This window comes from Notothenia rossii, assembly GCF_949606895.1.
Source record: "Notothenia rossii genome assembly, chromosome: 11".
Lineage (NCBI taxonomy): Eukaryota > Metazoa > Chordata > Actinopteri > Perciformes > Nototheniidae > Notothenia > Notothenia rossii.
Window position 1 is genome coordinate 34,023,817 of NC_136910.1, and position 18,039 is coordinate 34,041,855.

The following is an 18,039-nucleotide window of genomic DNA, read 5'->3' on the forward strand; positions in this document are numbered from 1 at the left end:
AGCAGCACTTCTGCTACATTTGTTGAGCTCCAGCGACAGATATCGGGGTGTTTTGTGGAGGCTTCAGCTCTGAAGTGCTGCGATCAACTTTTTTGATGTAGACGGAGTAACCTAGTTTGCTCCGCAAGTTGCAAAGATGGCAACCTGGCACCTCCGAGCCCCTCAGTTCAAGTATAGTGACAGATATTAGTGTCTGTTTAATTGGCAAAAAACGAAATCCTGCGCTGAAACATCGCGGTGCACAAGCGTCTGCTGCACACAGGAACACAACAGAATCACAGATACATATTGCTCCTCTCCCACTCAGTCTCAGCCTCTCTGAAGTATAAATCAGTGGTGAGAGCGTTGATTTTAAAAGAAGCCAGGTACTACGCAAAGGCAAGGAAACACTGAGACAGGCCTTCAAAGGCACACATGTTTGGACAGCTTGAGAGAGCACAAACGCTTGTTCCAGGGAACGGGTCACTGCGCTCCTCTGGTATATGTTTATGACACGAAAGAGTAAAGGCTGTATGTGCATGTGGAGTGCAGGGGTGACATGTATTATGTATACTATGTGCAGGGAGGTCACTACTGTCTTTCACACGATTTCCCCCTATGGATCATCCATCATAGACTCCCTTTAGGCCTCTTCTTTGTGCTTTCTCTCACACTACTCTTGTCCTCTGTGATATAGACAAATATACGCCAAAGAAAATAAAGGGATAAAAGGTTGTAAATACTGCATGTGTTCTGAAGTGCAATGAGGGAGTCAAGAGAATAAGAGTTCTGTGTAGTATTGTTTGTGCAATGTCATCGTTAAACAACCATAAGAGCAGACGGACAAATCACCTGCTCATCACCTGCTCTCTCTGAGGTTACACATTATGAGTAAGTGAATGAGCATGTGTGTTTAGGCCCATGCATGCCAGCAGGTGTGTTTATCTGTAGACTACAAAGGCAGGGAAGACAGTTTTATACGCGTCTTTTCATGCCATTCCTTACATTAGTCCATTAAACAAGTAGAAATATCCCATTTCCATCGACTTTCTATATTGTTTTCAACTGTCAAAGTCTTCTAATGACATCATTTTGTCGGACCCTTTTCTTCTCCAATGATACAATATTTTATTCCAGCTAAATAATTGTTGCCACCTCCTGCTTTTGTCCTTAAACAAACTGCTAATAATTGATAACAGCACAGCAGTGGATGGAAACCAGCATTCATTAGCATTTTACTGAAGGATTTGACTCCCTGCTGCTGTCAGACTTTACAACCAAATATCTTGTGCATTATAAATGTATATGCTAAGATTTGCAGTATCAATATTTTCTGTGTGCACTAATGTGAATTGAGTCTGTGTACTTATTTTTATGCTTTTTTGTGTTTGCACCATCCCCTCCGCTGCTGTATCACTGAATATTTCCCTGCTACCAGCGTAGGTATGTTGGAGAATAGCTGGCTTCAGGTAAAGTTTCGCAAATTCTCTATCATACTTACGTGTAGTCATGTTTTGTTTTGTATAGCGTGTTGGGTTCAGAATTCCAGAAAAGACAGACAACTTCTAAGTTTAACTATTTATTGTAAAGAGAGCAAAATATATATTTTACTTGGCCAAGGACTCATCACGTCTTTGGGAATCATAGGCAGCAAAGCTGTAATCTGTAACCACCAAATCCGTCAAGAGCCTCGAACCTTGTGTGACAATACATTTTATTACACAGGGCGTTGCCCGTACATTTATGATTGGTCAAGACTAGCTGAAGAGATACCATGGTTTAGACTTGGTTCTCTTTGGTTGGTGCGCAGACTCAGATAGAGTCTCTTGGCAACACGATCCTCCAATCAGCATTCGGCCGGCCTGTGGAAGTCCCTCCCTACTCTGGCACCATCATACGTAATTTGTTTTCTCTAACGTTTCTTCAGATATAGTGGGGAACCATAATGTTGCTTCCTAGCTTTGCGGGGGAGCGCGGCTCCCATACAAAGTGAAGGCCGGTGCAATGCTATATAGGCCCTGACTGCAGAACGCGGAATGGGGCGTGGTCAGATGTGGGCGGGGCTGGACGTCCGATGGGCGGGGTGTATGGATATCCTAATGAGACAAACAGCATCATCTGCTGGACAACTACAAGAAGTACAAATACAAATCTGCACTCGACTAAATATAATTTAAAAACTAAATATAAAAACTTCATACTAATTAAATGCATGAATGTATTTAAATATACCTTTTTATACCACATGTGAAATGTGGTATAAAAGGTCATATTTTCTATATTAGTGTATTTAAGTTCATTATTTAATATTTGTTTTAATTGACTATTCATTTTGTCAGTTCTGTGCATACTCATATCTAGTCCATATATTTCAAATGATACATTGCACTGCATTTCATAGAATGATAGAAAAAGCATTTATTATTTACAACATTTATCATATAACAGAACAATCATTGAGATAACAGAACCGAAAAAGCAAATACAGAAAATATAAAAACCAAACCAAGTATATATATTAAAAAAAATCTATACAACAGTGAAAGGCTTTGCTGATGCAAACATTCAACCGCCCTCTTCAAAACATGCATGAACCTTAAGGTTTTCTTTATCAGTAAAAGGCTTTGCTGATGCAAACATTCAACCGCGCTCTTCAAAACAGGCATGAACCTTAAGGTTTTCTTTATCAATGCACTGCTCAAAAAACATTAAATAGTCCGACTCTAATTTGAACCTGAACATAAATGGGTCCATCCTGTCTTCCCAGCTGTCTTCGTCCCGTAGGTTGCTGGCTTCACCAAGGTTATGGAGAGCTGCTTCTCTGTCCAGTGGGGCCATGGAAATAATTTGTGGCAGGATGACTTTATCTCCCATTTTCTTTGCAGAGCACCACTGAGATGCCGCCATAGCACTACTTCTAAAGGGGTGCTTCTCCTACAGGAAGAAGAGACATAGTTTATGCATTGCTACTACACTGTACATTTACTATTCTTATAGTGCTGCTGCTGATTTGCAACAAGATGCTTTGAATGTGTAATTATGACGCACACAAACTTGCACATGCAACACTATCTAAATCAGTGGTACAAAATATTTTCAGCCATTTTCTACCAGTCGCTGCAGAAGAACAGAAGGAAGTGCTGTGAATTGTAGTAAGGTATAACAGATAGCATATCACGTATATCCATCCTCCTCTTCAGAGCTGACAAGAATTTATTCTGTAGCCGCCTTTGCCAGTGGGTCCTTTTTCTGTAAGACACCAGATAAAAGGAATTACTACTGCATGGTAAAGCAGTTGTACTTGCATCATGACACATTGCCCCCTTGAATAAGAGGTGGAAGCAACAAACTGTATGGCTGTGGAGCACACCCATGGAGATTTTAAGTAGTAAATTACAGTCTACATACCCATCCAAAGTCGCTGCAGAATGCCATTTCCTTTACGACTTTACTTCTTTTGGGTGGGTCATCATCATCATCATCATTAGTGACAACAAGTGATATGGGAATTGTTAACAAACATAACTGGTTTATTGTTTAATTTTTTTTTTTTTTTTTTTTTGCCCTCATAAGACATAAAAACAATACAATAAAAGATTCAAGATAACACATGCACAAAATGTGTCACGGTAAGAATACTTACGTCACGGGGAAGTTGTCAATGAGTAGCATGCACCACCATCTCCTTAAATGCTCCATGTCCAACTGTGCAAAAACAGATGCATATTAAAATGAAAAGGGAACACCACAAGGACTGACCAAAAGTGTATCTCTGTGGCCTACCTCACTGAAATCAAAAGCTGACTCCATCACAAAGTAGAGGGCATACTGTTCAAGAGTAAAAAAAATATTACACACTAATTGCAAAACTGTAGAGAAAAGATTGATAAATTCATCAGATGAGCCATACCATGAGCACAAACACCCCACAGTTGTTGGAGGCCCATTGTCTTGGTATGCCCTATTTCATGAAGAAGGTGAGATTATATACATTATATACACATAAACACACACACAGTGTAGGAATCCAGGAATCAAACTCAATGAGTCTGCATCATAATTACTAACTTGAATGTCGTTTGCACAGAATTCTCTCCAGGGTCCAGGTGACACAAGCAGAGCAACTTGTCTAATGGGGGATAACACACAGCTGTTTAGACAAGGACATTCAAGAAAAATTTAAAACTGGAACATATAACTGGTTGAATATTGTCAAACTGGTGGAACCACCAACTTTTGAACACTGCAGAACTGCAAAACCACCAACAGTGGAATAATGACGAACAGGTTGGCCAAGAGCTTGATTTTAAGGAAACAAACAGAAAAGAAAGCTTATAAATGGGTGGTAACAGAACATTCCCATTTTAAATGTCTTATGCTCAGTTTCAGTCCAATCTTTTGTTCAATAACATGTCAATTTATGCTTGAGGTTATCTTTTAAATGTAAAACTGAACACAGAGCCATAGACAAAAATAATACAAATATAAGAACAGAACCTTAAAACTGAAAATAATTTCTGTGCTTAAAAACCTCAATGTTTCCATTTGGCTTTCATCCCGTAAGCCAATGCCATTTAGGGAATCTAAAAAAAAAGATCTCCCTTTCTTGTGGCTTCATTATCTACAAAATAGTTACCACAGCAAATAGAACACACAATTACAAAATTTGAGCTGAAATACTTATCTTAATTTTGAAATTACAGTAACAGTATAAGAAGATGTTATACCAGGTTCGGTCATCCACCATCACGACCATCACCTTCTCCGGCCAGGACATTACCCTCTCCTCAACAGTCACCAACTTGGGTGTGAAAATGGACGCCCATCTGACCTTTGAGGCCCACATTAAACAGCTGTGCAAAAACTCCTTCTATCACCTCAGGAACATCGCCAAACTCCGCCCCTCACTCACTCTGTTTGACGCGGAAAAGCTAGTCCACGCCTTTGTCTCCTCAAGGCTGGACTACTGCAATGCACTCCTCATCGGGATCCCTAAGAAAAGCATCCAGAGGCTCCAGTACATCCAGAACAGCGCTGCTAGGATCCTGATGAGGGTGCGCAAATATGATCATATCACCCCCATCCTGAAATCACTACACTGGCTCCCCGTGGAATTGAGGATCGAATTCAAGGTCTCCGTCCTCACACACCAGTGTATCTATGGAACAGCCCCTCCATACCTCAAGGAACTCCTCACCCCCCTTACCTCCGTGCGGACCACCCGCTCCAGCAACTCAAACCTCCTCAAACCCCCGAGGACTAAGCTCCGTACCATGGGAGACCGGGCCTTCTGCTCGGCTGCCCCCAGTCTGTGGAACGCTCTCCCCGACCACATGAGAGCATCACAGACCGTGGAGGTTTTTAAAAAAGGCCTCAAAACCCACCTCTTCAATAGAGCCTTTCCCTAGACCTTTTATTTATTTATTATCACCCTTTTATCTTATTTTATTCTTTTTACTTATTTATTTTTATTTATTGCTTTTTATTCTTTTTACGATGTTAGCACTTCGGGATTTGAATGCAAATATGAAGTGCTTTATAAATTAAAGCCATTATTATTATTATTATTATACTTTATTGATGAAATTAGTAATATTTTGTGTTTAGCTTGAAATACAGATAAGTAAATTCATATCACTGACACATATTGTCCAATGCCCTGGGCGCCACACAGGAACCAGAATCCACCGGAAATCGTCTGCTTTATCCTTGTGAGAGATGGTAAAATGAATAGTTTACATTCAGTGATTCTCATATGATTCCAGAAAATATAATAATGATAATACGCATAAGTACCGGGAGATGCTGTTCAGGATTCTGCAACATAGGTATAAACCAAGTGTGAACGACATAGCTGTTTGCCGAGAACACTTTGATGCCCTGTAAGACAGTTGTTATTTCAGTCCAGAAAAGATTATAAACAGAAGGGGATACATTTATATTGGAAAAGGTAGGCAACTTCACTACCTGGTCATTGGCCAGCTTCTCTATGACCTTGAGGCAGCTGTTTAGGATCTGTAAAAGAAGAGGAAAATGGCAACATTGCCTACATTTGTACTGATAAAATAACAACACTTTGTCTATGCATTATTTCCATACTTACCATCCCTTCAACATCCTGTGGTCGTCCAAAAGTCCAAAAGTCAGTGCGTGTAAGGATCTGGTTGTTTGCACAGACAAGGCGTTATTCTGGGCTTCCTCTGCTGTCCAATACCTGTGAAAGCTGACAGATAGACACATTTAGAAAATTATTTTTAAAATCTCCATGGTGTGTTCTAGATTCAAACAGTCTATTCACCATATTTTCCTGTGTTTAAGTCAGCTTCTGTCCCCAACAGGACTGGTGGGCGTTTACTGTATGAAGAGTCAGTTGTGGGGTCGTCGTCTCTTTGCTTTGATGCCTCCGGGCCGCCCAGCTCCGGGCGCATTACCGCCATCTACTGATGTGTAATATGGACTCACAAGGCGGGGTCGGACATCCAACCCCGCCTTTTATCCGACCCCGCCCCATTCCGCATCCGCGGAGAGGACCTTCTCGTGCGATGTGCTGTTCCAACCTTTATATATACAGTCTATGGTTCCAACCCAGTCTCACGGCATTTCGTGTTCACCAACACGATTTTTAATCTATTGATTCGTGTTCACCAACACGATTTCCCCCTTTTTTTCGTGTTGCACAGCACAATTTTAAAAGCAATGTATTTCTATTGGTAGTCTTTCCCCTTTTTTTTCGTGTTGCACAGCACGATTTTAAAAGCAATGTATTTCTGTTGTTAGTCTCACGGCATTACGTGTTATAGGAAGACCGGAAGCTGTGTGGTTCATAAAAACATGTTCTTACTCAATATCAAGCCACGATTATTGCTTTTATTTAAAATCGTATCATTTCGGACTTTTGTTGCTGTCTGTGAGGAAAATAAATGGGGCTCATTTTTCCTTCTAATTTGTTATTCTTTTCAAAATAACACACTGTTATTTAGTCAACAATAACACACAATTATCCTTGTTTTTATTTATTTGTTTAATTCTATAATCTCTGGCTTTTTTGCCGTCCTTCAGGAACTGAATTTCAAAATAAAAATAACCGGAAACAGACGTAGGCCTATAAGGGACATTTCGAGCATCATCGAGTTTAGGATGGCCGAAGACACTACACTACCCATAATCCCCAGCTATCGTTTAGGACTACAGTCCCCGTGATTAAACTTCAAGTCGGGATTGGATGTTGGAGTGGCAGTGCGCCAAGGTTACGGAATCGAAACTGGATCGAACGCCGCCCCCCCCCCAACAATTAGAAGTTGCCAGTATTAAACACCAATTATTAACCAATTAAAATGAACCGATTAAACATCTCTCTGACACTGTTTAAACGCATTTCAAGTGGAAGAATTGTTCGTGTCTCCTCTTCGTGTCTAGGGAAGATGGAAGCTGTATTATTTTCAAAAAATAAAAAAATATATTTTTTAACCATAACGGGTACTTTACACAACATTGAGTCAAACTTATCCTTGTTTTAATCCTTGTTTTATTTATGTTAAATTGTTGTCGGTTAATTTTCCATTTTATTTATTTTGATTTAAGATATCATTATTTTTTATTTATTATTATCATGTTAGATGTTTAAACCTTTCTGCATTTTATAAGGCAATATATACTTCTTTTTTTTGTCCGTAGGCTACTTAGGTTATTAAAGAGTTATCGTGTCAAAATATAGGAAATGTATTAATATTTTATTGTATAATCGGTACAGGAAATTACATCATTCAGAGCACCACCTATTGGCCAAAGACGCTGCCACCGGCATTGCGATCCATCCTCTGACAAAGTAAGTTGGGTCACTAAAGTCTGATACATGTTTTGCTTAGATTTAATAATTGGGGCTTTTTTTTAAGCCTTTACTCGCATGGTTCATCATACATACTGAACTGTTCTAAGTCTGAGAAATGCTTTCGCCATAATCAGCAAAGCAACATTAATGTGAAATTATTCTTGCGGGCGGCTAGCTAGCTAGCTCACGTTCAACATAAGCTTAAACTAGTTTAGCTACATTTATATCAGCTCATAAGTGGTGTGTGAAAAATATTTGTCTTACAGCAATTACGGCTACATACGTCGGTGTTAAAGTGTGAGTTATACGTTATCTTAATCGTTTTTATTTTACACATGAGAGTACTAACGCTGGCCGACATTTTAATATATGTTTGGGGGGGAGGGGCATAGTCCACGTCCATGTGCTTGTTACGCGTATGAAACAGGAAACACGTAAATGAACTCGGTCTGTCTAAAGTAGTTAAACCGTCACAATGTGCATTTAAAAAAGCTAGTTTCACTACATAATTCACTTTTTCTGTTCTCTCCTGCAGCTCCTGTACCCACACCACAAACCCATACACGGATCTACACCATCATAAAACCAACGGCACTTTTAAGAGCCAAACTCAACCTATCTCCCTATCTCCCTATCTCCCTATCTCCCTATCTAGCATCTATTTCTTTATTCATGCTTCTATCTATGCTGTGTACTTCTCTACTTTCCTGTGTTTGTCAGTCTGTCTGTTTGTTTGTAATCCCGTGTTAATCATGCCAGGTGGGTCTACAAAAAAGACATGTCCCTTCTGTCAGAACATTTTATTTTGTGCACAGAAGATCTGTGGACATTGCCTTAAGGAGCAGCCAAAAAAGCAGCGCCTTGAGAAGAAGCTCAAGAGGTTTGATAAGAAGCGAGGGGGTTGGTTGTCAGGGCGGAAGAAGAACCACAACATTGCTTCCATCAAGGATGAAGCCATTGTCTTGGTATGTACACTTTTTACTGTACGTTAAGGCCCGGACACACCAATCTGACACCAAAGAACTGACACAGACGGACCCTGACTGTTTGCCAATATATTGGGCCAGGATCAAGTTGAATGTTGTTTTTATATACATTTATTTCTTAATGATGTTTGTATCTTATTAACCAATATACACTGTGATATCAACTTCAAATATAGATATTATTGCAAAGGTATTATTTAATATTCTCTTTTCTTTCAATTTTAAAACTACTCTTATCTTAACTTTCACAGCCAAGGGACACTACACATTTAAATAAACAGAGCACTTCCTTCACTTCCATGTTGTGGTCCATTCTTGCTTATGTACACACTTTTAGACCTTAAAGGTAGGGTATGTAAGTTTGACAAACCGGCTCGAGATCGCTAGAATTTGAAAATACACAACCGGAGAAAATCTGCCACTTCCTTATAGAGCCCCTCCTCCAACACACACCAACGCGCACATGACCAATGAGGGCACGAGATAAGTTTGTGCACAGATTGAAGGCTGACAGGCAGGTAGGCCATCCAGTTACTTTAACCGGGCCGGCTCAGATGATTGGTCGTGCTTTTTACAGTATTACGGCTTCCACAGTTGACATTTTTTTATGGATTTTCTTTTCAAAGCACTTAAGATATTCATTGCTATCGGGATGTTAAGAGCATTCCATGGAATATAACAAAAAGTGTATCTCGAGCCAGTTTTTCAAACTTACCTACCCCACCTTTAATAAGACTACATAATTGTAAGTTACTACTCTATATTACTCTTACGACTGCAGCCACAACATACGGGAACGTTTTACATCGTAGCACGCAATTTCAATTTCAACAGTGTCAAGCTATGCTTGGATTGTGTTACATTTTTAATTATGCAATAGTCATTGTAAGTGTTAACTGTTAATTGTTGAGGGGTCACACATTTGTATCTTATTGTACTTTAACTTTAAGATTATCAGGGTTTGAACTGGGACTCAGGATACTGATTTATTTGTATTTTGTGTTTGTCTATAAAATATTTCCTGCTTCTACTGTGTAACCCTTCCTGGTAAATACATGATTCTGCAAAAGCTTAACTCAGCATCTAGGTTTATGAATGGCATACAACTAGATGCTGTCATCAGTAATGTTATAGTTGTAGTTATATGGTTGTTGTTGGATGTTTCCTTTCCATTTCTTTAAACAGTAAATATATTATTTTGTCATTACAGCTTGAGAAACTCCATGCCATTGGCTTTAAACCAGTGCTGCTTCTTGGCAAGGAGACCAGGAAGAAGGACGTCAAATGTGAAATCCTAACCTCTCGCTGCACACTGACCGCCTATGCCCAGGATTACCTTGACAAGATAGGCACTTTTTATGAGTACCTTTGTGAAGGTGAGATGCTTGCACTATATCTTCACAGTTCACAGTATTGTGTACACAAAATGTTTGTATCAATGGAGAGCTTAACATTTCCTTATAACCAACACAGTTATATTGAATGAGTTTGGATCAACTCATTTAATAAAGTCAGTTAAGTTAACAACAACTTACAGCGACTGTTTTCAATCCATTCGAATCTTGTGGGACAACAACTTGATCCAGTATTTATCATTTGATACAGGCAGAAAGCAGTCATTCGAGCCATTTATTTGGGTTTGGCAAACTATATTTTGGTGAGACAACTAACACACATCCTTTCTACCTGTTAACTGTCACTATTTTTAGTTGCAAAGTATTACAAAAGTTGAAAGTAATTGCCAAATATTTAGGGTTATGGACAACGTTTGACTGTTTATTATTTTAGCAAACTACATACAATAAATACATTTTTAAACACTGAGTATGTAGCCTAATGAGACATGGCTTACTCTGCAGAGGGGACTTGTGGACATTTAACTGTTATTTATCAGGAAATAGTTAGGCAAGTTTACGTGAATTTGAAAAACCATTTTGGGGTATTGTGCTACCACTTGCGCATTCATTGTATACAAATTTGAAAGTTGTAAAGTTGTTAATGTCAAGGTAGTTAGGTTTGATGACTGAAATGTATGTTTAGGCTTGAGCCATCCCTTAAGCAATTTCCTTTTAGCAAACCGTTCCTAAACGGTTTCCTTTATCAAAGCCCAAAAGGGAGAAATATTTTGAGGTTAATGGTAAAATCACAATACATGAAGACGATCCCAGTTGACCACATATTCAGTTTGGCAGTTCTGTATTAAGATCATGTTTCTCGGGTTGTAAACAAAAGCAGTTATCCAGTGCATCCAGAGGTCCCTTTACATTACATTTATGTTTTTATCCAAAGCGACTTGCTACTTATTTGATTGCACTTATGCAAAACACGTTTGCATCAGTCTCATAAATTCTGAACAAAATGTGTGGATGTAAATAATGTAAGGGAACATACATGCACACGTCTATATGTTGTCTACCGACAAATTGACATGTCACATCACATGGAATGTAGACACAAATCGGAAGAATAATATCGCAAAATCAAAACCATAAATGGTTGACTGGATAAATACCACTATTTCTCTGCTATTAACTTTGACTGCACACAGTCCTATGACATGACGAGTATATCTTTGACCCTGTCTGGAAACATACCTTAAGCACACTGTATTTCTTATTTCTAGATATATGAGTTAACCTCTTTGTCTTAAGCAAGTCAAGACCAACATTTGTTTAACTTGCACAGGTTGGACACAGGACTCCACTGGCCAGGGGGTTGCGGAAGATCCTGAGGAAGAGACAGTCACGCTGAACCTCACACCCTGTGACCCATCTGAACCAGAAAACAACTGGCAGGAGGCAGGGACCACAGGGAGCCAGAGACAAGCACCGTGCAGGTGGAGGTGCTGAAGACCCCCCCCGTGAAGCAGTGCACCATCATAGAGGTGGGGCAGGAGGAGCAGCCCCAGCGGGATGATGTGAGACAGGCTACCACCACGGGGGGGGCCAGGTAATAAAATAGATAGATAGAATCGGAGGGATGAAACCCTCTTTAATGGTCACACATGCAGAACACACAGCACACACAGTGACATTTGTTCTCTGAGATTTGCAGCTTTTATATTTATAAAAGTCAAGAATGTTTTCCGATATTTTCCTAAAACATTATTGTAGGTAACTTGTTGACAAGTCATGCTTCTACAATATCTCAAAACATCTAATTGCACTTCTTGCATTTTTGGGAATAATGATTGTTCCAATAGGTAAATAATAATAACAACAATAGCTTAATCTAAATAACAATTTCAACTACAACTTCATAAATATGAAAGGAAAATGGGATACTTGGGTATGTGTATATCCTTAGGTACTCGGATATAAATAAATATTAAACGTTTAGAAAAATACAGTCTTTCATTCCTGAACAGACATGTGGTTACTATATGGTTATACCTTTTTCACACAAAAAAGCAAAGCAACAGCAGGCTTACTTTACATTTGATAAATGACAAAATAAAACTCGTATGTGATTTGGTTTACACACAGAAAGGGTCTTACATTGCAGCGTTGGGCAGTAGGTCGATTACATCAAAATGATTTGGCCCATGTCCATATATTGTACGAGAGGTTGATATCATTAATATTGTGGTCTACCTAAAGCAATCCCTGACCATAGGGGTAAACTTCGAAGCAACTCATGCAACAACGTCATGCAGCATATTTAAACTTTATACTCAAGAACTGCATTTAGATACGACACTGTCCCATAATGAACATACTACATTTACATAATAAACTTAGGTTTCTGAATCAAAGTTAAATTCATTTAACGTTACAGCACAACATGTTAATATTTATCAAACTATTCCTTACACATAAAGTATGGAGTCAATTATATCGGCAAGACAACAAAACACCTAGACTTCATAGATCAACCTCAATTAAATCGCAATAACAAAAGGATATCTGTACCCAACACCTATTGCATCATGTGATGCTGCATTTGTGGGATGTATTTTGAAACTTGAGTTTAAGCTTAACTTGGTGTACTGTATGTATATAGTAATATTTCTTCTTCAACCCACAGCTGTCAGGAAAGGGTCCGTGAGGGACACAGTACTTGGTCCTAGACGCAAAAAGAAAAAGTCAGGTATATTAACAGTATTAAGTATTTTGACTGATTATAAACATTTGCATGAGTCGAATTGATTGGTATTCTAATAAATCTATCGACATGTACTTTAGCAAAGTGCATGTAAACGCAGTGATTGATGCTTCTTCAGTGAGTTAACAATGCTATATTGTGACTAATAACTATAACTGATACATTATCCAAAAATCAAAAGGGCTTTAATTGTCTAATTAGACTAAAATACATACAGTCATAGTTGATAAGGTGGTGATGAGAATGCTAAGGCAGTAAAGGAAGCAGCAGTGCAGTATTTTTTTTGGTCATCTCAGGCTCAGCAGTGGTATGGCCATTCAAACAAGCATCCCATGTTAGGACTGAGAGCAGCTTGGTTCCATTTCAATGATGTATACAGTAACTTTTGACCAGTGATAACAGTGTGGTCACTTTTCATCGTGCAAGTCTGGTTGCTACTTAAGTGTTCATTGTTGTATTTATTTTATTTCTAATATGACTAATACTGTATGTGGAACCTGCTTTGATGTTCACAGATTGCTCCTACCACACTCGCCTAGAAACTTTCCCCATCAGGAGTGTAATAAAAGAAAGAATGAGAAAGGTTAGACGGGAATAAAAGTAATGCATAGGGTGTGCTTTATGATTTACAAACTTCCAACACAATTGATTGCTAAATAGCTAATATGCGTTTGGTCTTTCCGAAATTAGAGATTTTTCTTCTGTTGATAGGGAAAAGCAGAATTGTTGGTGGAGTGGGAGCCCTGTCCAGTATGGTATATATCTTCCAGTTACTTGGCTTCATGTCATCTGATGTAGTCCCATGTTGGAGAACAAACACATGATATTTAACAAATGCAAAACATCCAAATCTACCACGAGTCCTCTTATATATTTCACTGCTGTTATTCTGAAGCAGCTGAAGTAGTCTAGGAACAAATGATTGTTTAACTTCATTGTGTTTAATGTATGTGTTTTTGTTTGTTTTTATTGTTTGTTAGAACATTTTTTTTCATTTCTATGTTCACTTTTTCTAAATGGTAAATGAAACATTTACTTATATAAATTGAGTTATAAGATGTTTGCTTCACACATGGTTTATGCTTTTCGGAAAGACGAAACCAGTAACTGTAACTAACATTATTCCATTCTGTTTTCAGTGGCAAGGAGTGGGCTCATTCCTGGCAGCCGAAGAATTCTCCGGGATAATGCATAAAAATAAAATCTGTTATTTGAACACCAGTTTTGATTTTGCACGTTTGTTCTCTTGTTTATATGCTCCATTTGAGTCATATTTAATATGTTTCTATTAGAAATAAGATGAAAACTTCCACCAAAATGCATTTGACTTTTTAGGAAATTACAGTTGAAATACTACATGATTTCATTGTCAGTGATAGGAACACCATAACCTATTTTAAGCATATTCATGTGTGAAATCTGGTACTTTGCCATCCACTGCCTTATCTAATTTGTTTAACTTCTGAAGTATAACGCTTTGGAGGTAGGCTTGGTTGGGTTTCACAAAAGCGCTCTAAAAATAAAATGTATTATTATTATATCATTTAATTATAGGCCTAATTAAAATGATCCTGATCTGGATCACTGGTTTTGCTACTACATTTGAAAGCTTTTGGGGACAAATGCTTGAGATATTAAAATGGTAGTGATTACTTTGAATTTTCTTTTTCACTTATTGAAAACCACAACTCGAGTATCAGGATGGTCTTTATCTGGAAAGTTATCCACATCTCGTCACCACGTTGTCACGGCGACCCTTTGTCACGTCACAGATACGGTACCCGAACTCAGATCGCCACCCAAACGATACTGCCGTTGCTAAGGAGGCAAAAGTGCAAATTTGTATTTTATATTTTTTTAAACACAGGGTTTGGTTTCGGATCGCGCCCGATTGACGGATTTCTGAAAGGGAATGGAGCCTATACGGCCGTCAACGCAAGACAAGTCGAACGAGTCCACACACACACGCCGGAAGAACTACAAATATGTCAGCTCTTTGTACTTCGTAACGATTGTTGGGCGCGTATCTAATGGGAATTGTAGTTTGTAGCACTGCTCTCATATTATTTCAATGGGTTAACTTTCTATTCTTCTGTGTTTTTGTATGTTTTGAGCTGAGGTGCCAACTCAACATACAATGTTGATGAAATTTGGTGATGATTCATGGTTTTTGTGTTAATGTAATAGCAGTTAAAACAGGACCGGTCAAATTTGACCGCGAACACCAAAGTAAGGGGGGGAAACGAATACAATAGGAGGGTTTTAATGCTTATGACATTGATGATATTTTAAATCAAAAAACATATTCCCTAAAATGTGGAAGCTCTGGATGCCATACAAATGAATAGTTGATATTTTTTTAGGGCCACAACTTTGGCACTAGAGCACCTAGTGTTATCAAACGCATTTCAATGGTGAAACTATCCAAACATATTGCATATGACAACACTTTCCACTACGATGAAAGGCGTGTAAGCCAAAAAAACCTTATTCTGGTTCCATCATGGGTAACCCCACCCATCCTCTCCACCTGCAGCTGGACAGACAGATAATACACACATATTGATAGATGTCTTGTAATGCACTGTTGAGGAACCTGCGACCCAAGTTGTTCATCTCCGACCTTGTCAGGTATTGAACATTCAATAAATAAAGAACACAGAATTATTAAATATAATACACAGAATTTGTGTGATTATACTAAATGATTTACAAATAAACACCACTGCATATTTACAACTGTTACACATGCTGATGTAACGCAAATGTTTCCAACTTGGGATCAATAAAGTATATCTTATCTTAAGATGGTCGATGGCTACTCCCATATTTGCACAATTTGCCTCTGAACCTTGACAAGTGCATGTTTCAGGCTTATCAATGTACTACAGGAGGGGTCACAGACATAAGACGAGCTGTTAAATAAAGCTCTTCTGACCTTAGCTGGCATGTGGGTATATATACCCACACGACAGCTAAGGTCAGAAGCAGGCGCGCCAGATTCATTTTAGAAGTGGGGGGGCCAACAAAAGTTTGTGTGTACTGTATGGCCCAATCCCAAACCACGCCTTACACCCTACCCCTACACACTCCCCCTCCGTGACGGAGTGACAGGCTCCCTCCTGTCAGATGGAGGGAGTAAATACAGCGGCAAGCTTTGGGACAAACTCCCCTCTCTCCGGCAGAAACAGGAAATACCGTAATATGTAGGCCTAACAACGGTTTCAAATCAGCATCTCTTTGGCAAAAAATGTAAATGAATAGCTTAAATAAAACTCCAAACATCTTTAATTGTGTTTTTTGTAAAGCTCTTTTAGTTTTAAACCTGATGTTTATAAGCTTCTTAGTTTTTGCAACAGTCTGTAAATATACACAACTTTATAATAAAATGCACACATTTACCTTTTTCTAGACTACAGGTATGATCCTAAGTTAAAAAAAAATGAGGTTATCATGAGGTTGTTAACATCGCAATTTATCACTTTAGTGGTTTTGCAAATAATTAACCACTCTCTGATTTTGTACCATTCTGCGTTGTACCTTCTCTTTGCCCAAATAATCTACTAGCGGTCTCCTTTTTTCCGATAGTTAGCTGTACAGCTTTACCCGCCTCAATGTCCCGACAACAAACCTCCATGCAGTCGGAACCAGCCTATTTCGGTTCAACAACGGCGGCGGTGGGGGCGGCGGCGGTTTTGACAGTTTCTGCGGCCGCAGAGCTACTGCTTTTGGGTTCATCAGGCTTCGCTGTTTGAAGAAGGTCAAGGCTCCGGAGATGTGGATGTCAGGGATGTGACCTTCCAGTTGTTAAATGTAAGTTTAGATTGACTGTATTTAGTTTTCTTCTGCGCTGGTTCTTCTGACATGTTTGCAAGTGTAGGCTATATATTCTTTCTATCTAGGTTAACGGCTGACACACAGAACAACGTAACAAATAAAGTAAACAACGTAACAAATAAAAAAATCTAAGCTTTTTTATTGGTTGTAGGCCTAATTTACATGGATACATTTGAATGGTGTGACAATGTCCTATTTGATTGGGTTAAAATGTACATATTCTTCCTGTTATGTGTTATGTCTGCCTGCTTTATTTGACCTAATGCAAAATGACCTGCTCCATCGAAATCAGTCGCATTGACCCGAAGACACATTTTGATTCCGAGCTTTTTAATGATATCAGGATTGTTTTTGTAGGCTACTCCAAATATTAAGCAAAATATGTCACATTATCTAATGACTGTTACAGAGTCATCATTTTGAGAAAAAGGCCTTTAAAGTTTTCTCTTCTCTGGAATCCATCAATCTGATTGATTATTAGCGGAGCAAATGATCAAAATACTACGGAGGGAAGATATTTTCGTTTAGATTACTGCACTCACGGGAAACACCGGCTGTTGTTATGCCTGTTGTGACGTTAAGTTACTCCGTTCTCCGCTTGTTATGCCGTTACAAGCTTCAAACCTGTATTTATCATCTGAATTTGCCGAAACAATTTTAATATTCTGAAAGCCAAGACTTTGTTTATTTGAAATCAGATGAAAACAAACTGTAACGGACCCTGCCGTGTTATCTATGATTACTATGTGCCTTACATTCATAATTTCAGCGGGAGGGAGGGGGAGCAGCGCTGTGGAAGGGCAGAGCAGTGAGAGGCGAGCTGTGGTCTTCCCTTTACAAGCTTAAAAAATGCGTGTAGCTACTCAGATTGAATATAACAATAACAAATAACAAAATATACACAGCTAGATCAGATCGCGTTTTAGATGTGACTTTAGAGTAGAGGGGAATTATTGAAACAGGATTTTTACAGTGTTCCGCGCCGCGATACGTGTGTGTTTCTGTATTTTTGCGTTTGTGTGTATTGTGTTTGTTTCCTGGGGAAAACACTCACGAGAAACACCGGCTGTTGTTATGCCTGCAGTGACGTTAAATTAGTCCGTTCTCAGCTTGTAATTATGCCGTTACAAGCTTCAAATTTGTCGGCCTATTTATCATCTGAATTTGCCGAAACAAGTTTAATATTCTGAAAGCCAAGAATTTGCTTAGGCCAATTTGAAATCAGATAAAAACAAACTGTAACGGACCCTGCCGTGTTATCTATGATTACTGTACCTTACATTCATAATTTCAGCGGGAGGGAGG

At 38.8% G+C, this 18,039-nt stretch overlaps 2 protein-coding genes across 11 annotated transcripts; one reads left to right on the plus strand and one right to left on the minus strand.

Annotated features, from left to right (window-relative positions):
* Positions 1-2,456: 2,456 nt before the first annotated feature.
* Positions 2,457-16,601, minus strand: LOC307024115 (uncharacterized protein). 6 transcript variants are annotated; one of them, XR_013803844.1, is made up of 12 exons: positions 6,278-6,757; positions 6,083-6,202; positions 5,947-5,994; positions 5,776-5,859; positions 5,622-5,687; positions 4,048-4,108; positions 3,890-3,940; positions 3,763-3,807; positions 3,623-3,684; positions 3,388-3,433; positions 3,091-3,228; positions 2,457-2,913 (listed from the first exon to the last, which is right to left on the minus strand). XR_013803844.1 is itself a non-coding variant. In XM_079657953.1 (11 exons), the coding sequence occupies exons 3-11, from the start codon at positions 5,952-5,954 to the stop codon at positions 3,193-3,195; spliced, it is 459 nt and encodes a 152-aa protein (XP_079514079.1). In that variant the 5' UTR covers positions 5,955-5,994; positions 6,083-6,202; positions 6,278-6,757; the 3' UTR covers positions 2,457-3,192. The 6 variants fall into 6 exon arrangements, 5 of the variants coding, with proteins under 5 accessions (XP_079514079.1, XP_079514077.1, XP_079514076.1 ...); XM_079657953.1 differs by having other exon boundaries at positions 2,457-3,228; XM_079657951.1 differs by lacking the exons at positions 3,091-3,228; positions 3,388-3,433; positions 6,278-6,757 and adding an exon at positions 16,529-16,601.
* Positions 7,654-14,113, plus strand: LOC307024746 (uncharacterized protein). 5 transcript variants are annotated; one of them, XR_013803984.1, is made up of 8 exons: positions 7,654-7,804; positions 8,343-8,772; positions 10,004-10,169; positions 11,479-11,742; positions 12,820-12,882; positions 13,413-13,480; positions 13,609-13,652; positions 14,037-14,113. XR_013803984.1 is itself a non-coding variant. In XM_079659123.1 (4 exons), exons 2-4 carry the CDS (start codon positions 8,560-8,562, stop codon positions 11,640-11,642), a joined length of 543 nt encoding a protein of 180 aa, XP_079515249.1. In that variant the 5' UTR covers positions 7,654-7,804; positions 8,343-8,559; the 3' UTR covers positions 11,643-14,113. The 5 variants fall into 5 exon arrangements, 1 of the variants encoding a protein (XP_079515249.1); XR_013803985.1 differs by lacking the exon at positions 13,609-13,652; XR_013803983.1 differs by having other exon boundaries at positions 13,413-14,113.
* Positions 16,602-18,039: the final 1,438 nt, after the last annotated feature.